An 18,703-nucleotide genomic window follows, 5' to 3' on the forward strand; every position below is an offset into this window, starting at 1 on the left:
CGTCCACTGTGGCACCGAGTCCTTGATGGATACTTCCTCATTCCAAACGCTGCTGGACGATTTTTATGGTGTCGTAAATTAGTTAAATTAGCCTCCCCACATAAGCGGTACCTAAATTTCCTACTTGATAGATGCAACTGTCTTTCAGGTTGCTTAGGTCAACAACGAGCAAGGCTATTTTTTAATGGTCGGGTGCTCACTCCGACACGGGCTGGCTTCGAACTCATGACCTCTTGGTGATTTATTGCAGCTGGCTACTGACCAGCTGCGCCACAACCCGGCCAGACAGCCCAAAAAACTCACAGCAACCCATTATTATTATTATTTATTTACTTTATTTAAACTCCGCCTTTCTCCCTGAGAGGAATCTAGGTGACTACCAACCACACATTTTGATCAATTTAAAACAAAGCAAATACAAAAATTAAAAAGCAATTCAATAGTACTGTGTGTCTGTAAAATAAAGTGTTAAAGCTCTTAAAACCGATTCAGAAAAGATTCGAAATGGGAGATCATTAGGTAACTGTGCTTCCTGTTGTCTTTTTCCTTAGACTGAGCCGTTTACTTCACAAGCGCAAGTTTGCCGAAGCGGAAAGTTTTGCCATTCATTTTGGATTGGACACAGAGGTATTCTGTTGGCAGATCACTGCAAAGTTTGCAATCGTGTTTTTCTTGCATCTCTGCTTATTCTAACACATTCATGGATAATTCTAAAACATTTCCCACCAGAGCAGTACCTATTGATCTACTCATATTTGCATATTTTCGAACTGCTAGGTTGGCAGAAGCTGGGACTGACAATGGGAGCTCACCTTGCTTCTGCGGATTTGAACCGCAGTTTAACCCGCTGCATCCCCTGGAAATAAGCCCTTTTGGAGCCAAAATCAATAGAATTTGATAATTTTCGGGGAAATACAAAATCTTAAATTGACCAGAAGGTTGAGTTTACCGAATGTTCAGATATAGCTATGCCCACTCTGTGACATCCAATTTGGTCTCCTAAACTATAGTTCAGGGATAAATACACATATGTTGCAGACATCATTCTGAAGATGACTATTATTTATTTATTTTATTTATTTATTTATTAGCAACAGGGGACTCAGGGTGGCTTGCAAGTTATGTTTACATACAATATATTATATTATTAGCATAGCACAATATATGCATTATATATTACTATATTGTACTATACAACTATACTGCAATATGATTAGTAATATTACATGTAATATAAATATACAATTATCATAGTGTATTATTATTATATTGTATTACATTATAATATTATTAGTATTAAATGTATATCCAATATATTATTCGCATAGCACAATATAAACATTATATATTACTATATTGTACTATACCCCTATATTGCAATATTATTAGTAATACTACATGTAATATAAATATACAATTATCATAGTGTATTATTATTATATTGTATTACATTATAATGTTATTATCATTATTATACGTATATACAATATATTATATTGTTAGCATAGCACAATATAAGCATTCTATATAACTATATTGTACTATACCACTATATTGCAATATTATTAGTAATATTACATGTAATATACAATTATAATAGTGTATTATTATGATGTTGTATTACGTTATATTGTTATTATCAGTATTAAATGTATATACAATATATTATTAGCATAGCACAATATAAGCATTATATATTACGATATTGTACTAGACCACTATATTGCAATATTATTAGTAATATTACATGTAATATAAATATACAATTATAATAGTGTATTATTACTATATTGTATTACATTATAGTATTATTATCAGTATTATATGTATATACAATATATTATTAGAATAGCATGATATGAGTATTATATATTATTATATTGATATATTGACACTGATACCTCCCCGTCTATTCTAGAGCAAAATTTTTGTTTTAGATAAGAAATAATTACTTTGTGTCTCTTTTAAAAACCCAGCTTGTCTACCAAGTGAAATTGAACTCCCTTTTGGAGGGCTTACCTATTGAATCTTCTGGGGATGTCAAAGCATCGGCCTATTTGATGCTTGTGGCTCAAGCTAAAGAAACACTTAGTAAGATAAAGGTAGGCATCTACTCTGGATTTATTTGACTTATGTGTCTGACCAACCTATTTGGAAGATTAAACATTCATTTTCCCCCGTTTTCCCTTTCCTCTGAATAGGATAGCAGCTTTGTGGTGGCATGCTGTATCCGTACCCCGTGGCCGACCTATGAAATTGCTCAGGAAATGTTGGACTACGCTCAAAGCAGGGTAAGTTTTAGTCTGATTTGGAGCTTAAACAAGTTTGACTACATCTGTGTTTATAGTTTTCACACAACGTGGTAGTGAAGACGCTTATGTTGTATTCTTTGAGATCATAGACATTATGATCACATAATTATTAAAATAGATACTATGGCAAATCTATCTATACACACAATAAATTATAATTATATAATATAACTAGCTATGCCCAGCCACATGTTACTGTGGCAAAGTGTGGTGGTATAGGAAATAAAAGTATTGAGAAATTGGTGGTAGTTAGTATGTGTTATTCCCTAAAGCTTGTGGATATACAATATTTGTGGTTGTTCCTTTTTTTTTTGTTTGTTGGAGGCAAGTATGAATGCTGCAATTAGCCAGAATGATTAGTATTCAATAGCCTTGCAGCTTCAAAGCCTGGCTGCTTACTCCCTGAGGGAATTCTTTGTTGGGAGGTGTTAGCTGGCCTGATTGTTTCTTGTCTGGATTTCCCCTGTTTTCAGAGTGTTGCTCTTTATTTACTGTCCTGATTTTAGAGATTATATTGTTCTGTTTTATACCACAGTAATCTTTATATATTATACTAGCTGTGCCCGGCCATGCGTTGCTGTGGCTAGGACTTTATTTTTCTTTTCTTTTTGTTGTATGAACGTAGAGGCATGGATGAGAGAGGTTGTGCTGTCAGTTTTTGAGGTTGTGGGGTGTTTAGTTTAGTTGTTTTGTCCGGTGCCGTGATTCCATTACCCTTATATATATATAGATTTATAAGACAGTAGAGTCTCACTTATCCAAGCCTCACTTATCCAAGCTTCTGGATTATCCAAGCCATTTTTGTAGTCAATGTTTTCAATATATCATGATATTTTGGTGCTAAATTCGTAAATACAGTAATAACAACATAGCATTACTGCATATTGAACTACTTTTTTTGCCAAATTTGTTGTGTAACATGATGTTTTGGTGCTTAATTTGTAAAATCATAACCTAATTTGATGTTTAATAGGCTTTTCCTTACTCCTTCCTTATTATCCAAGATATTCGCTTATCCAAGCTTCTGCCGGCCCGTTTAGATTGGATAAGTGAGACTCTACTGTATTATATTATCTGCTTAGAACTGGATTGTATGAGGCCCCATCTACACAGCTGTATAAAATCCACACTGAACTGGATTATATGGCAGTGTGGACTCCAGATAATCCAGTTCAAAGCAGATACTGTGGATTATCCTGCCTTGGCATTCTGGGTTATAAACGTGTGTGTGGTAGGGCCTTGAGTCGACACTGCCATATAATCCAGTTCAAATCAGATAATCTGTATTTTATAGCCAGTGTGGAAGAGACCTGAGCGAAGAAACTCTGAGCTCCATTGTTGCTGACTGGGTTGCTAGGAGATGAAGTGGGCGGAGCTTACCCTTCTAACTGGCAGCCAGGGGGAAAAACGGCTTTTCCTTGTCCTCTAATTTGGTTTTTTTTGTTTGGATTTTTTGTTTGAAAGACTTATTTTGGATGACTATGTCTTTTGTGGCCAAATTTGGTGTGATTTGGTTCATTACATTTTTAATATATAGATTTATATATTTATTATGTGTATAGATGGATTTGCCATAGTATCTGTTGATACTTTCCTTTTTTTCCCCTTTGTAACTGGGTTCAAATTCAAGTGGCATTTCATGTCATCCTTTCAGACCTTGAAGAGAGATGATGGAACTCCTGCCCTGCTTTTGACTAAGGATTCACAGCTTGACACAGAGGTAACTACACTAAACTGATGCTGACCTTGATATTATGGACTTGGCTGAGGAAGGAAAGTTCAGGTCTAGCCTTTCCCTTGATTTACTTTTCATCTGGATTTAACATTTACAGATTTGTCTTGTAAATTACGTCTTTTATGTCCTTCTGTAGGTACTGCGTGCACAAAGAAAGCTGGTGACGTTTTGTGGTGCGTTTGGGTCTGAGAAATTCAGGTTGGCCTTTTCCCTTTTTTAATGCATAAATGATGACTTTTTCAAACTCTAGCTTATTGTTATTACAGTAGAGTCTCACTTATCCAAGCTAAACGGGCCGGCAGAAGCTTGGATAAGCGAATATCTTGGATAATAAGGAGAGATTAAGCAAAAGCCTATTCAACATCAAATTAGGTTATGATTTTACAAATTAAGCACCAAAACATCATGTTATACAACAAATTTGACAGAAAAGGTAGTTCAATACGCAGTAATGTTATGTTGTAATTACTGTATTTACGAATTTAGCACCAAAATATCACGATATATTGAAAGCATTGACTACAAAAATGGCTTGGATAATCCAGAAACTTGGATAAGCAAGGCTTGGATAAGTGAGACTCTATTGTAGTTGAATTTCACCCAGTGGATCAGCATTGAACTGGCTTTAATTCTATGAGTATGTTGTGTCATAGTAATTATGTTGATGTTTTATTATCAATATTTGTATGTATGTATTTTTATCCTTTACAATTTTATCTTGTAAATCTCCCAGAGCATCGTGGATTGAGGGCGATTAATAAGTAATTAAAAGATGATGATGATGATGATGATGATGACGATGATGGTTGTGTTGTATGTTTATGTGCTGGTAACTGAATATTTACCTATGTAGGAAACCGCCCTGAGTTCCCTGTGTATTATTATTATTATTATTATTATTATTATTACTAGCTGTGCCCGGCCACGCGTTGCTGTGGCAAAGTCTGGTGGTATGGGAAATAAAGTATTGAGGAATTGGTGCTAGTTAAGGTAACGGGTAAAGGTTTTCCCCTGACATTAAGTCCATTATAAATGGGTTATATAGCTGTGTGGAAGGGCCTTGGGTCTACACTGCCATATAATCCAGTTAAAATCAGCTAATCTGTATTTTATAGGCAGTGTGGAAGAGGCCTAAGTGAGCCTGTCCCCTGGGCTGAGTGGGTTGCTAGGAGACCAAGTGGGCGGAGCTTAGCCTTCTAACTGGCAGCAATTGGATAAAAACAATTATTCCTCTCCCTCTAATTAGGACTTTATTTTTCTTTCCTTTTTGTTGTATGAACGTAGAGGCATGGGTGAGGGATTGTGCTGCCAAGTTTAATGTTTCTCGGATGTGTAGTTTTGTTGTTTTCTCCTAGGCTGAAATTTCATTACCTTTTTATATATATAGATGATGATGATTATTATTATTATTATAAGTATGACACAGCAAACAAGATAGATATGCTGGATTTTGTATCACAAAACCACAAGTCAAACACTTCCCAAGTGTCTAGAACTGTGTGATGTATTTTCGGATGATGCGCGTGGATCCCAGTCGGGTGGCCTTTTGCAGTTGGCAGATCGTAATTTTGTCAATGTCTATTGTTTCCAAATGCCGGCTGAGATTATTATTATTATTATTATTATTATTATTATTATTATTATTATTAGAGGAGGTACTCGACTGCAGACAGGTGTGTGCGCTTTCTGGGCTATGTATCAATGTGCAGACAGTGAAGTTTATTTAAAGAACAATATGGATATATGTGGCTTTTGTATTCATTGAAATTCATTTGATTCATAAATATGCGTTAACCAATTAGCAGTGAAGATTCACCTAAAGATTTCAATGCCAGGAAGTCAGCCTTGTTGTCGATGCTTTTCAAAGCGACCCCCACTTTTCTGTGCCTTGTTTTCATGTCTGGGGTGTATTTCTCCCAACCCCAAACCCTTGTGCTCTTAGTGGAACGGCTTGGCTGGAGTTTCTGCACAACGACGACATCTTCAGGGATGTCCTTCTGCAGCTAAAAGAAGGCAACCTCTCCTCTGCGCAGTACATCTGGCTACGACACCAGGTAACACACTTTTGTGATATCTTCTCCATGAACAGCGCTGTTGTGATGCTTCTTGCTTCTGAAATATTTTGAACTAGCTTGGGTACCATTTGTTTCGAGTCTTGAGTCATGAATAATACAATAATTTTATTTATCAGATCCTTATTCTCGCTTTTGAATACAGAAATCATTAATGGAGCTCCCATGAAGTCTATTGATTCCCCCACTATTTGGCTTATCCATGACACTTCTTTTTCAAACCTTTTTTTTCCCGTTGCTTGAGAGAGAAAGGAAGGGTACAAAAACCAGTGGGATGGCATGTGCACCTATTGTTACCCATCCTTATACATCCTTTCCAGGCTGACTTTGAGAAAAGCTTGGATGTGAAAATGCTGGATCAACTGCTGAGCACCATCTCCGCTATGGTTTCCCGTAAAGTGCTGTGCCGGTGGCTTGGGGACGTGGTCATTCCTTTCGTGAGGCGGTTTTTGCCTGAAGGAGAGGTAAAATCTCGTGGGTGCTTAATGTGTGTGAGAGAATCTCTTTTTCATGTTAAGGTGTATTCAGATATAGTCTGTACATGTGTCGAAATCATTTCAATTGATGTTCACATCTGTCTTCTGGGTGCCTTCAAAGGGCCGTTGAATCCATGGACGGGGAATCCGTGGATATAGAGAGAGGGCCAACTGTAATTTCTTTCACATAGTGCTCAGTACCCTTTAGTTTTTACCCAGTTTGGGTTCCCAGATGTTATTGAAGGGCAACATATCTCCTCCTATGAGCCTACAAGAACCTTAAGAACGTCTGGGGAGGCCCTGCTCTCGGTCCCACCTGCCTCACAAGCGTGACTGGTGGGGACGAGAGACGGGGCCTTCTCGGTGGTGGCTCCTCGGCTGTGGAACTCCCTCCCCAGTGACATCAGGCAGGCTCCATCCCTTCTTGGCTTTAGAAAGAAGCTAAAGACCTGGTTATTTATTTATTTACAGTATTTATATTCCGCCCTTCTTTCTCACCCCGAAGGGGACTCAGGGCGGATCACATTATATACATATAAGGCAAACATTCAATGCCCATATACACATAGAACCGAGACAGACGCAGAGGCAATTTAACCTTCTCCTGAGGGGATGTTCGATTCTGGCCACAGGGGGGAGCAGCTGCTTCATCATCCGCTGTGACAGCACTTCCTCATTCCAATGGTGTAAATTAGTTAAATTTGCCTCCCCACTTTATAAGTGGTACCTTATTTCCTACTTGATAGATGCAACTATCTTTCAGATTGCTAGGTCAGCAACGAGCAGGGGCTCTTTTTTATTTTTTAATTGACGGGTGCTCACCCCGCCATGGGCTGGCCTCGAACTCATGATCTCATGGTCAGAGTGATTTATTGCAGCAGGCTGCTCACCAGCCTGCACCACAGCCCGGCTGTGGCGCATTTATTTGTTATGCGCATAAGCGTTCAACAAATAAATTTTTCGCGGCTTCGACATGGCCTGGTTCATGGATTATGCGCAAGGTTTTTGGATGAATTGATTTATGCACTTTATATGTTTTACGTTTTGTATATTATTTCATAGGAGCCCCGGTGGCAAAGTGTGTTAAAGCACTGAGCTGCTGAACTTGCAGACCGAAAGGTTGCAGGTTCAAATCCCGGGAGCGGAGTGAGCGCCCACTGTTAGCTCCAGCTTCTGCCAACCTAGCAATTCGAAAACATGCAAATGTGAGTAGATCAATAGGTATCGCTCTGGCAGGAAGGTAACGGCGCTCCATGCAGTCATGCCAGTGGCCACATGACCTTGGAGATGTCTATGGACAACGCCGGCTCTTCGGCTTAGAAATGGAGATGAGCACCAACCCCCAGAATCGGACATGACTGGACTTAACGTCAGGGGAAACCTTTACCTTTACCTATATTGTTTTATGCCTAATTGTTTTAATTGCTCTATATTTTATTTGATTGTATTGTTGTTTATTGGCACTGAATTTTGCCAGATTGGTAAGCCACCTTGAGTCAGACATCATACCCACAAGCCTTGTATCTACATTCAAAGCCCACTTTCCTGACTCAGCAGCACAAACAGCTGCCTCCCGTGATTTGGTTTGGGAATGAGCATCATGGTTGTTTCAAATATAAACTAATTTGATGCTTCCCTTCTAGAGACGAATCGCAAAGTGGCTGGAGCAAAGCGCACGGAACCTTGAATTAACTGATAAGGTACAAAAGAGCCATTTTCTTGAAAAAAATATATCCTTTTAGTTTTCTCTCTCCAGAAATATCATATGTGTGTCCCTTTTCCCCCCCAAACAGGCCAACTGGCCAGAAAACGGGCTTGAAGTGGCACAAGTGTTTTTTACCAGCCAAAGTCAAGGGGAAGTTGGATTGGCATCTTCCTGGCACTCAGTCCCTTTGGTAAGGATTTTGCTACACTCGGGGGCATAGAAAAGTACGTGGATTTCTTGCTTCCTTGTTTTTTGATTTCTCTATAATTTAGTATTTTTTCTTCCACCTGATGTCCCACAAACACTTCTGCTTTTTTCAACATAAACAGATAAATGTCCCATCAGTTCATATTTCCAGCCACAAGGAGAGGCGGGTAATACATTTATTATTATTATTATTATTATTATTATTACAGTATTATTTTATTGTATGACACAGCAAACAAGATAGATATGCTGGATTTCGTATCACAAAATCACAAGTCGAACACTTCCCACGCTTTTAGGACTGTGTGATGTTTTATTATTATTATTATTATTATTATTATTATTATTATTATTATTATTATTATTATTTTATTGTATGACACAGCAAACAAGATAGATACGCTGGATTTCATATCACAAAATCACAAGTCGAACACTTCCCAAGTGTCTAGGACTGTGGGATGTATTTTCGGATGATGCGTGCAGATCCCAGTAGGGTGGCCTTTTGCAGTTGGCAGATCGTGATTTTGTCAATGCCTATTGTTTCCAAATGCCGGCTGAGATCTTTTGGCGCAGCACCCAGTGTGCCCAACACCACCGGGACCACCTGCACTGGTTTCTGCCAGAGTCTTTGAAGTTCAATCTTGAGGTCCTGAGAGCGGCTGAGTTTTTCCTGTTGTTTTTCGTCAATGCGACTGTCACCTGGGATGGCGACATCAATGATCCAAACCTTATTCTTTTCCACAACTGTGGTGTCTGGTGTGTTGTGTTCCAGAACTTTGTCAGTCTGGATTCGGAAGTCCCACAGTATCTTTGCAAGCTCATTTTCCAAGACTTTTGCAGGTTTGTGATCCCACCAGTTCTTTGCTGCTGGAAGGTGGGACTTGAGGCATAAGTTCCAATGGATCATTTGGGCTACATAGTTGTGCCTCTGTTTGTAGTCTGTCTGTGCAATTTTCTTACATCAGCTGAGGATATGATCAATGGTTTCGTCGGTTTCCTTGCACAGTCTGCATTTTGGGTCATCAGCTGATTTTTTGATCTTGGCCTGAATTGCCTTTGTTCTGATGTCTTGCTCCTGGGCTGCAAGGATCAGGCCTTCTGTCTCCTTCTTCAGGGTCCCATTTGTGAGCCAGAGCCAGGTCTTCTCCTTATCAGCTTTTCCTTCAATTTTGTCAGGGAACTTTCCATACAATGTTTTGTTGTGCCAGCTGTCAGCTCTAGTTTGTAGTGCGGTTTTCTTGTACTGATTTTTTATCTGTTGTTGTTGTTGTTGTTCCAAACCTGTACATAAAATCTTCCCCTTTCCCTCAAATATGTAGTGATCAAAGGGCTTCCATTCTAAAAAATATGTCTTGTCCATTTCTAGTATTTCCCGCATTTCATGAGTGTGAAATGTTACAAGTCTATAGTATCCCCAGACTTTGAAGTTCGCCTTCCCCTCCTGTTCCCCTCTTTGCTTTCCTTGGTTCACGAAGTGCAGAATGAGACTGTTGGCTCAAGAAAACGCCCTCCTTGGTTTGTATTACAGGATGAGATCAAGAGCCTGTCCGACTTGGTTGCTGCTCTGCAGGGCTTGCTGGACCTCTACCGGAAGTACAATTGTCGGCTGGCCCTCTCCGACTTTGAAAAGGTGAGGGAAATCACAGTGTGAAAGCACTACCAACTCTATGCTGGCTTCCATGAATGGGAAAAGCTGTGTGGACTTACCTTTTGCAACAACCATTCTTCCATTGCTTTTTGTTTGTTTTCTGCCTCCTAGGGGGATGCAAATACAATAGTATTTCGTATGTTTGATAAAGTTCCGGCAGCAGAACTCATCCCAGTCACGTTAGAGAAATACATTGGACCGTACATCTGTCATCATCACCTACAAAAAGACGAAATCCTCTTGCAGTACATAAAGGTACCTTTCCCCCTTCTCAAGTCAAAGCCAAACTTTACTGTGTCTTGAAATATCTAACTAAATCAGTTGTCATCATGTCTTGTGAATTTTAACTTGCATTTTATTGGTGAATTTAAAACTGCATTCTAACAAAGTGTATCTTGTTATGTAGACTTTAATAGTCTTATCCGTTGCACCCTTCCTTAAACCACAAAGAGAGGCGGATAATAAATTTCTTCCTCTTTCTGCCTCCCAAATGGATGCTTCAGTGGGAAGTTCTAGAGAAGGTGGTTGCTTTCCAGCTCCAAAGTTTCTTGGATAGAACTGATTATCTGGATCCATTCATGTTACCATCTGTGATGCCTGATTAATTTCTATCTTTGTCGAAGAGATAAACAAACACTATAAAGGTTCAAAACATAAAAAGAGATGTGTATATTAGAGCAACTTGCAAAGGCCACAGAAATAGTCAGGCCTTTCTGAGTATAGAGCTATCTTCCTTCTATGTAAAAAGGATAAGCGAATACTATAAAGTTTCAAAACATAAGTTGCACTATGTAATTCAGAGCACCATATACATACAATATTACCTGAGAGTTAACAACAATAATGAAAATAATAAGTACAGTTAACTGTTATAATCCACAGTAGTATCTTCCAGACTCTTTTTATGTTTTGAACCTTTATAGTGTTTGTTTATCTCTTCGACATTGTCTAGTATAGACATTTGTGTGTATTTATCATTATAATTTCTATCTTTGCCAACACCCTGTAATATGTGTGTGTTTTATATTTATTGTTGATGTCAGTGTATGGTTGACATTTCTGTTTTTGTCTTTTGTAAGCCTCCCTGAGTCCCTCTGGGGAAAGAGGGCGTGTTAGCAATCATATGTTATTATTATATATTATTATATACTGTATATACTCGAGTATAAGCCTAGTTTTTCAGCCCTTTTTTAGGACTGAAAAAAAAACCTCCTCGGCTTATACTCAGGTGAAGGTCCTGGTGGGCTTATATTTAGGTTGGCTTATACTCAAGTATATGTGGTATATTTATTATTTTTCTCTATTATTGGTATTGTTACATTTATTATTTTACCCTATTAATTATTATTATTACATTTATTATTTTACTCTTATTGTTGTTACTTATACATTTATTTTACTCCATTTTTATTATTATTTTACTACGTTTATTATTATTATTACATTTATTATTTCACTCTATTATTATTAAAAGGATACATAAGCACATTGACATTGAAGAAGATGAAAATAATGATTTAATCAGAGTTGAACAGTCATATCTTAACTTACAGTTTGATGTAAAGAGTCAGAAACATTTAAACTACCGATGCCTCAATTAATGCAATTTTATTGGTATCTCGGCTTATACTGGAGTCAATGTTTTCGCAGTTTTTTTGTGTGGTAAAATTAGATGCCTCGGCTTATATTCGGGTTGGCTTATACTCGAGTATACAGTAGAGTCTCAGTTATCCAACACTCGCTTATCCAACGTTCTGGATTATCCAACGAATTTTTGTAGTCAATGTTTTCAATACATCGTGATATTTTGGTGCTAAATTTGTAAATACAGTAATTACTACATAGCATTACTGCGTATTGAACTACTTTTTCTGCCAAATTTGTTGTATAACATGATGTTTTGGTGCTTAATTTGTAAATTCATAAGCTAATTTGATGTTTAATAGGCTTTTCCTTAATCCCTTCTTATTATCCAACATATTCGCTTATCCAACATTCTGCCGGCCCGTTTATGTTGGATAAGTGAGACTACTGTATTTGGGTCAGCTTGTATTCGAGAATATATGGTACATTTCTTATTTTTCTCTATTATTGTTGCTACTATTACATTTATTTTATTCTATTTTTATTATTATTAATACATTTATTGTGTTGTCGAAGGCTTTCATGGCCGGGATCACAGGGTTGTTGTATGTCTTTCGGGCTGTGTGGCCATGTTCCAGAAGTATTCTCTCTTGACGTTTCGCCCACATCTATGGCAGGCATTCTCACACCACACCTCACAACCTCTGAGAATGCCTGCCATAGATGTGGGCGAAACGTCAGGAGAGAATACTTCTGGAACATGGCCACACAGCCCGAAATACATACAACAACAATACATTTATTATTTTTCTCTATTATTATTGGTATTATTACATTTATTATTTTTCTCTATTATTGTTGCTACGATTACATTTATTTTACTCTATTTTTATTATTATTATTAATACATTTATTATTTCACTCTGATCTTATTATTATTATTGCATTTATTATTTTACTCTATTTATTACTTGTATTATTTTCCTGTATTTATTATTATTACATGTATTATATTACTCTATTATTATTAAAAGGCTACATAAGCACATTTACATGGAAGAAGATGAGAATAATGATTTGATCAGAGTTGGACAGTCTTATCTTAAGTTTGAGTGCGAGATGGTGATGATTTTATTACCCGCCCCCCTTGCCGCTCGAGGTACAACATGACTAATGCAATAATAGACAATCGCAAAGCCGAAGAAAAGCTCTTGTTCTCGGTTTCAAGATTGACTTTCATTTATGGAATCTTTCTATTCATTTATTTGAAAACACTGTTTAGGACCTGCTACAGCGCTACTCTAAATGGTCAGCCTCTCTCTTTGACACGATGTGGGAAGCAAAGGCCATCGCAGTCTTGGGCTGCATGTCGGACATCGACGTGAGTATGATGGACTCCATCCTCCAAATATCCCCTTCAAAGTCCAGAGGAGAAATATCTGCGACAATAGCGGAAGCCTTGCTAGCGCCACATTTTTTTCTTCTCCTTTGTAGCTGATCTTTGACGGCGTGCTTGCCATCATGCATGGCGCCGTGATTCCTTGGAGCTCCGGGATGAAACTGCTGGTGGAGAAATACCTGCACATGGATCATGCCAAGTAAGAGGACAGAGACATGTTCCTAAGTTGTACTGGGTGACTCCAGGGATTTTTTTTGAAATTATTTTTATTAATTATTTGGCACAAACTGTCTAATATACAATCAGAAAATATACATTCAGAAATAATGAAATGTGTCTAGATCTGTATTTAAATGACAACTTGCGCAAAATAAATATACCGTATATACTCGAGTATAAGCCGACCTAATTTCACCACAAGAAAACAGGGAAAACATTGACTCCAGTATAAGCCGAGAGTGGTAAATTTCTGAAATAAAAATAGATACCAATAAAATTACATTAATCGCGGCATCGGTAGGTTAAATGTTTTTGAATATTTGCATAAAACTCTAATTTAAGACAACTCTGATTAAATCATTCTTCTCACCTTCTTCAATGTAAATGCCCTCATGTATCCCTTTAATAATAATAATAATAATAATAGAGTAAAATAATAAATGTAATAACAATAATATTGGAGTGAAATAATAAATGTATTATTATTAATAATAGAGTAAAATAAATGTAATAGTAACAATAATCATAGAGTAAAATAATAAATGTAATAATAGAGTAAAATAATAAATGTAATAACCATAATAATATTGGAGTAAAATAATAAATGTATTAATAATAATAAAAATAGAGCAAAATAATTGTAATAGTAACAATAATAATAGAGTCAAATAATAAATGCAATAACACTAATAATATTGGAGTGAAATAATAAATGTATTAATAATAATAGATATAGAGTAAAATAAATGTAATAGTAACAATAATCATAGAGTAAAATAATAAATGTAATAATAGACTAAAATAATAAATGTAATAACACTAATAATTTTGGAGTGAAATAATAAATGTATTAATAATAGAAATAGAGTTAAATAAATGTAATAGTAACAATAACCATAGAGTAAAATAATAAATGTAATACCAATAATAATAAAGAAAAATAATAAATGTACCATATATACTCAAGTATAAGCCAACCAGGACCCTCACCTGAGTATAAGCCGAGGGGGGCTTTTTCAGTCCTAAAAAGGGCTGAAAAACTCGGCTTATACCTGAGTATATACAATAATAATAATACTAACAACTTTATTTTAGTATCCTGCCTCCATCTTCCCGAGGAGACTCAGAGCGGCTTACATGGGGACGAGCCCAATCAATATCATAACCTATATCAATATCATAAAATAATCAATTTGAAACACGTACATCATTACATAAAACAGAATAATCAAACAGTAGTTTAAAACAACATAATATTATAAAAACAATCCTAATCAATCATCAGTGAGCCTATGAAAGGTCCAAAATGTAGTAAATACATAAATAAATAAATATTGTATTTAAATTGGAAGTTGGAAGACCAAAAATTGAGAAACATTACTCCTTGGACTCTAGTTCCCCAAATCTCCCAACCAGCATGACTTCCAAAAGTATTGCTTGAACCATTCATCTGTATTGCAGAGTGAAGCTGGTGCAGGAAGGCTACCAACTGATGGAAATGAAGACACTTTTGCGGAGCTATGGCATCCGAGACACCAATCTCTTAAATGACAAGCAGATGATATGGGTGAGTGACCCGATTGACCTTTATGTGACAAAAAGAAAATCCTATTAATTTCTGCTGATTGTAAATATCAGGTGGCAAATTATCTTGTATGTTGATTGTGTTCATCTAAGTCACCGTCCTGTTTTCCAGATGCTAGTAAAGTACATCCTGAAGCAAGATAGTCCGTCGTGTTTGGAGGATGTTTTGAAAATTGCAAACGCTTACATGCTGACCACCTCAGAAGTCTATCTTTGGAGGATTATTGACCTCATCGACAAAGAAAAGGTGTGCATTACAGATGAAATATCGAAAGGTTGTGCCTTCAGTAGTATTGGCCACTCTTGCAATATATGATATATTTCTCTCTTACCCTCTCTTATCAGTGTGTTTTATTTTCCAAAGCCTCCCTCTCTCTTAACCAAGGGAATGTTTTGAAAAGGAAAATAAACTCTTGCAAGTCAGGTAGAAGAATATATATATATATATATATATATATATATATATATACATACATACATACATACATACATACACATATACCCATTAATCTTATAAAAGCATTTCCCCATGAAATAGTTGTTACCGTATATACTCGAGTATAAGCTGACCCAAATATAAGCCGAGGCACCTAATTTTACCATAAAAAACTGGGAAAACATTGACTCAAGTATAAGCCCAGAGCTGCAAATTTCAGGAAAAAATAGATTCTATTGCTTGCAATATATGATATATTTCTCTCTTACCCTCCCTTATCAGTGTGTTTTATTTGCCAAAGCCTACCTCGCTCTTAACCAAGGGAATGTTTTGAAAAGGAAAATAAACCCTTGTAAGTCAGGAAGAAAATATATATATATATATATATATATATATACATACATACATACATACACACACATACACATATACATATACATACCCATTAATTTTATAAAAGCATTTTCCCATGAAATAGTTGTTACCGTATAGACTCGAGTATAAGCTGACCCAAATATAAGCTGAGGCACCCAATTTTACCATAAAAAACTGGGAAAACGGCTTATACTTGAATCAATAAGTATAAGCCGAGAGTGGCAAATATCAGAAATAAAAATAGATACTATTGCTTGCAATATATGATATATTTCTCTCTCATCTTACCCTCCCTTATCAGTGTGTCTTATTTTCCAAAGCCTCCCTCTCTCTTAACCAAGGGAATGTTTTGAAAAGGAAAATAAGCCCTTGCAAGTCAGGAAGAATAATATATATACACACACACACACACACACACACACACATATACCCATTAATCTTATAAAAGCATTTCCCCATGAAATATTTGTTATCGTATATACTCGAATATAAGCCGACCCAAATATAAGCTGAGGCACCCAATTTTACCATAAAAAACTGGGAAAACATTGATACTATACTAAAAATAGATACTATTGCTTGCAATATATGATATATTTCTCTCTTACCCTCCCTTATCTGTGTGTTTTATTTTCCAAAGCCTCCCTCGCTCTTGATCAAGACAATGTTTTGAAAAGGAAAATAAGCCCTTGCAAGTCAGGAAGAAGAATATATATATATATATATATATATATATATATATATATATATATACATACATACATACATACATACATACATACATACATACACCCATTAATCTTATAAAAGCATTTTCCCATGAAATAGTTGTTACCGTATATACTTGAGTATAAGCCGACCCAAATATAAGCTGAGGTACCCAATTTTCAAGTATAAACCGAGAGCAGAAAATTTCAGAAATAAAAATAGATACTAATAAAATTACATGTTCATGGAGCTCACTGTAACCGAAATGTCAGTGGAAGGGAGTGACTTGTCTGTGTGAGCAGACACCCGTACCACATACACACATATGGGTTTTCACTTTTATTCTGGATATAGATAGATAGATAATATTATTTGTCGTTCAAAGCAAAGCCAAACCTCTCTCCGGCACCCATTTTAGCATGGGATGCAGGGGCTTTATTCCAAAAATTATGGGCTCTATTCAGAGTGACACTGCTTTCCATGTCTTGCAGGGTGACGATGTTATTGACTTACTGAAGTCTCTTCCTCCCTCCGAAGCCGTGGAGATTGCGGAAAGGACGGTGACATGGGGAAAACTGGAACTGGAGGCAGAAATGTTTGACAGTGAAGAAGAGGTAACAACTATCAAACCCATTGTGTTTCATTCTGAAACAAGTAGCAACAGTGTAGTATCCCTCCTCCTTGTTTTGATTCTCAGTTTTGAAAGTGAAACATTTTATTTATTGTATCGTGTCAGAAGCGAATTGAGGTACAGTTACAATGTATTTCAAAAAACAAAGTTAAACATTTGGCATGATACTAAATGTCCTTTGACCAGAATCTGGCCACTTGAAGTGCCTCTGGTGTGGCTGTGAAAAGGTCCTCCATTGTGGATATGGCAGGGCTCAGATTCCATTGTGGTAACTGGTCTGTGGTTTGCTCGTCTACACACTCGCATTTGTGGCCCCATTTCTTAAGATTGGCTCTGCATCTTGTGGTGCTAGAGCGCAGTTTGTTCAGTGCTTTCCAAGTCTCCCAGTCTTCTGTGTGCCCAGGAGAGAGTCTCTCATCCATTATCAGCCACTGATTGAGGTTCTGGATTTTAGACTGCCACTTTTGGACTCTGGCTTGCTGAGGTCTTTCTGCGAGTATCTCTGTAGATCTTAGAAACCTGTTTCTTGTGCTGCAATGCGCCCATGGGATTCCTTCCCAGGTCATCCTCAGAGCTCGAGATGCTTGTCTGTTCTTAAGGTGAAAAGCACATGGATTAGGAATCAGCTGGTTTCCCCTGTAATAGCCAGTAAGAGCACCTAAAGCTTCAGATATCTTCTGTTCAACCATTTCAAAGCTCCCTTCTTGGGCAGTGATGGCACGATTGTCAGCATAGATTAAACTCTCTTTCTCTTCTGGCCGTGGAATAAAACATTACTCTTGATATGAGTATTGTCGTTAACATTTTTTCTCATTCTTTCTCTTCCTATCTCTTCCTCTTTTCTAGCGGAATAGGCAGCTATATTTAAAAAATACCCTCGTGGACGTCCTCAAGTTCCTGCTTTGTCACCAGAAAGGTAAACCTTGTGTGTTTTTTTTTTCCCGTTACTCTTTTGCTTCATTGCCGTAAGCTGTTCAATAACCACTCTTCTTTCCCTCCTCCTCTTTTGGACGATAGGAAATCTTGAGAAGACAGAAGAGTACGAAGCTCACTTAAAATGCTTGAAAACCCTTAAAGCCTTGCAGGTAAGGTTTGTGTCGCGTTCAAAAACATATAAAGGGATTTATTGGTCCAGTGTGCCTCTGCACTTTATCACTAACCTATGTTATTAGTACTCCTAATGTATTGCACAACTATAATTTTATTCCACTGCCCCAAGATTGAAGTGCCATTATGTCGCCCTTGGCTACTGGCCACGCTTTTACTGTGTGATGTTGTGATTTTATCGTTCGGATGTATTAATTTGTTGTAATCCGAATGTATTTTATGTTGTTGTATTTTATTGTATATTGTTGGGCTTGGTCCCCATGTAAGCCGCCCCGAGTCCCCCTGGGGAGATGGGGCAGGATACAAGAATAAAGTTATATTATTATTATTTTTTGAAATATTTTTATTGAAAATTTTGTATTTAAGGTTAGAATAAGAATATAGGTTAGTAAGTAATAAAATTTTCACATCGAAAGTGGGATATTATTATTATTATTATTATTATTGACACAACGACATTGTATGACACAGCAAACAAGATAGACATGCTGGATTTCGTATC

The 18,703-nt window shown here is 36.8% G+C and overlaps 1 protein-coding gene across 3 annotated transcripts in view; it reads left to right on the forward strand.

Annotated features, from left to right (window-relative positions):
• Nucleotides 1-18,703, forward strand: part of kntc1 (kinetochore associated 1) — an 84,933-nt gene that overhangs the window by 24,699 nt on the left and 41,531 nt on the right. For 2 of the 3 annotated variants that reach the window (XM_062958636.1, XM_062958635.1), the window contains exons 16-34: nt 552-627; nt 1,977-2,102; nt 2,202-2,291; nt 3,967-4,032; nt 4,184-4,245; nt 5,990-6,101; nt 6,440-6,583; nt 8,239-8,295; nt 8,389-8,490; nt 8,630-8,674; nt 10,039-10,140; nt 10,270-10,413; nt 13,025-13,123; nt 13,237-13,340; nt 14,822-14,927; nt 15,057-15,191; nt 16,955-17,077; nt 17,941-18,010; nt 18,112-18,179. In XM_062958636.1, coding sequence (XP_062814706.1) covers nt 552-627; nt 1,977-2,102; nt 2,202-2,291; nt 3,967-4,032; nt 4,184-4,245; nt 5,990-6,101; nt 6,440-6,583; nt 8,239-8,295; nt 8,389-8,490; nt 8,630-8,674; nt 10,039-10,140; nt 10,270-10,413; nt 13,025-13,123; nt 13,237-13,340; nt 14,822-14,927; nt 15,057-15,191; nt 16,955-17,077; nt 17,941-18,010; nt 18,112-18,179 — 1,831 coding nt within the window. The remainder of the gene's footprint in view (nt 1-551; nt 628-1,976; nt 2,103-2,201; nt 2,292-3,966; nt 4,033-4,183; nt 4,246-5,989; nt 6,102-6,439; nt 6,584-8,238; nt 8,296-8,388; nt 8,491-8,629; nt 8,675-10,038; nt 10,141-10,269; nt 10,414-13,024; nt 13,124-13,236; nt 13,341-14,821; nt 14,928-15,056; nt 15,192-16,954; nt 17,078-17,940; nt 18,011-18,111; nt 18,180-18,703) is intronic. The other variant, XM_008119868.3, reaches the window with a different exon arrangement.

Source organism: Anolis carolinensis, chromosome X (assembly GCF_035594765.1).
Source record: "Anolis carolinensis isolate JA03-04 chromosome X, rAnoCar3.1.pri, whole genome shotgun sequence".
NCBI lineage: Eukaryota > Metazoa > Chordata > Lepidosauria > Squamata > Dactyloidae > Anolis > Anolis carolinensis.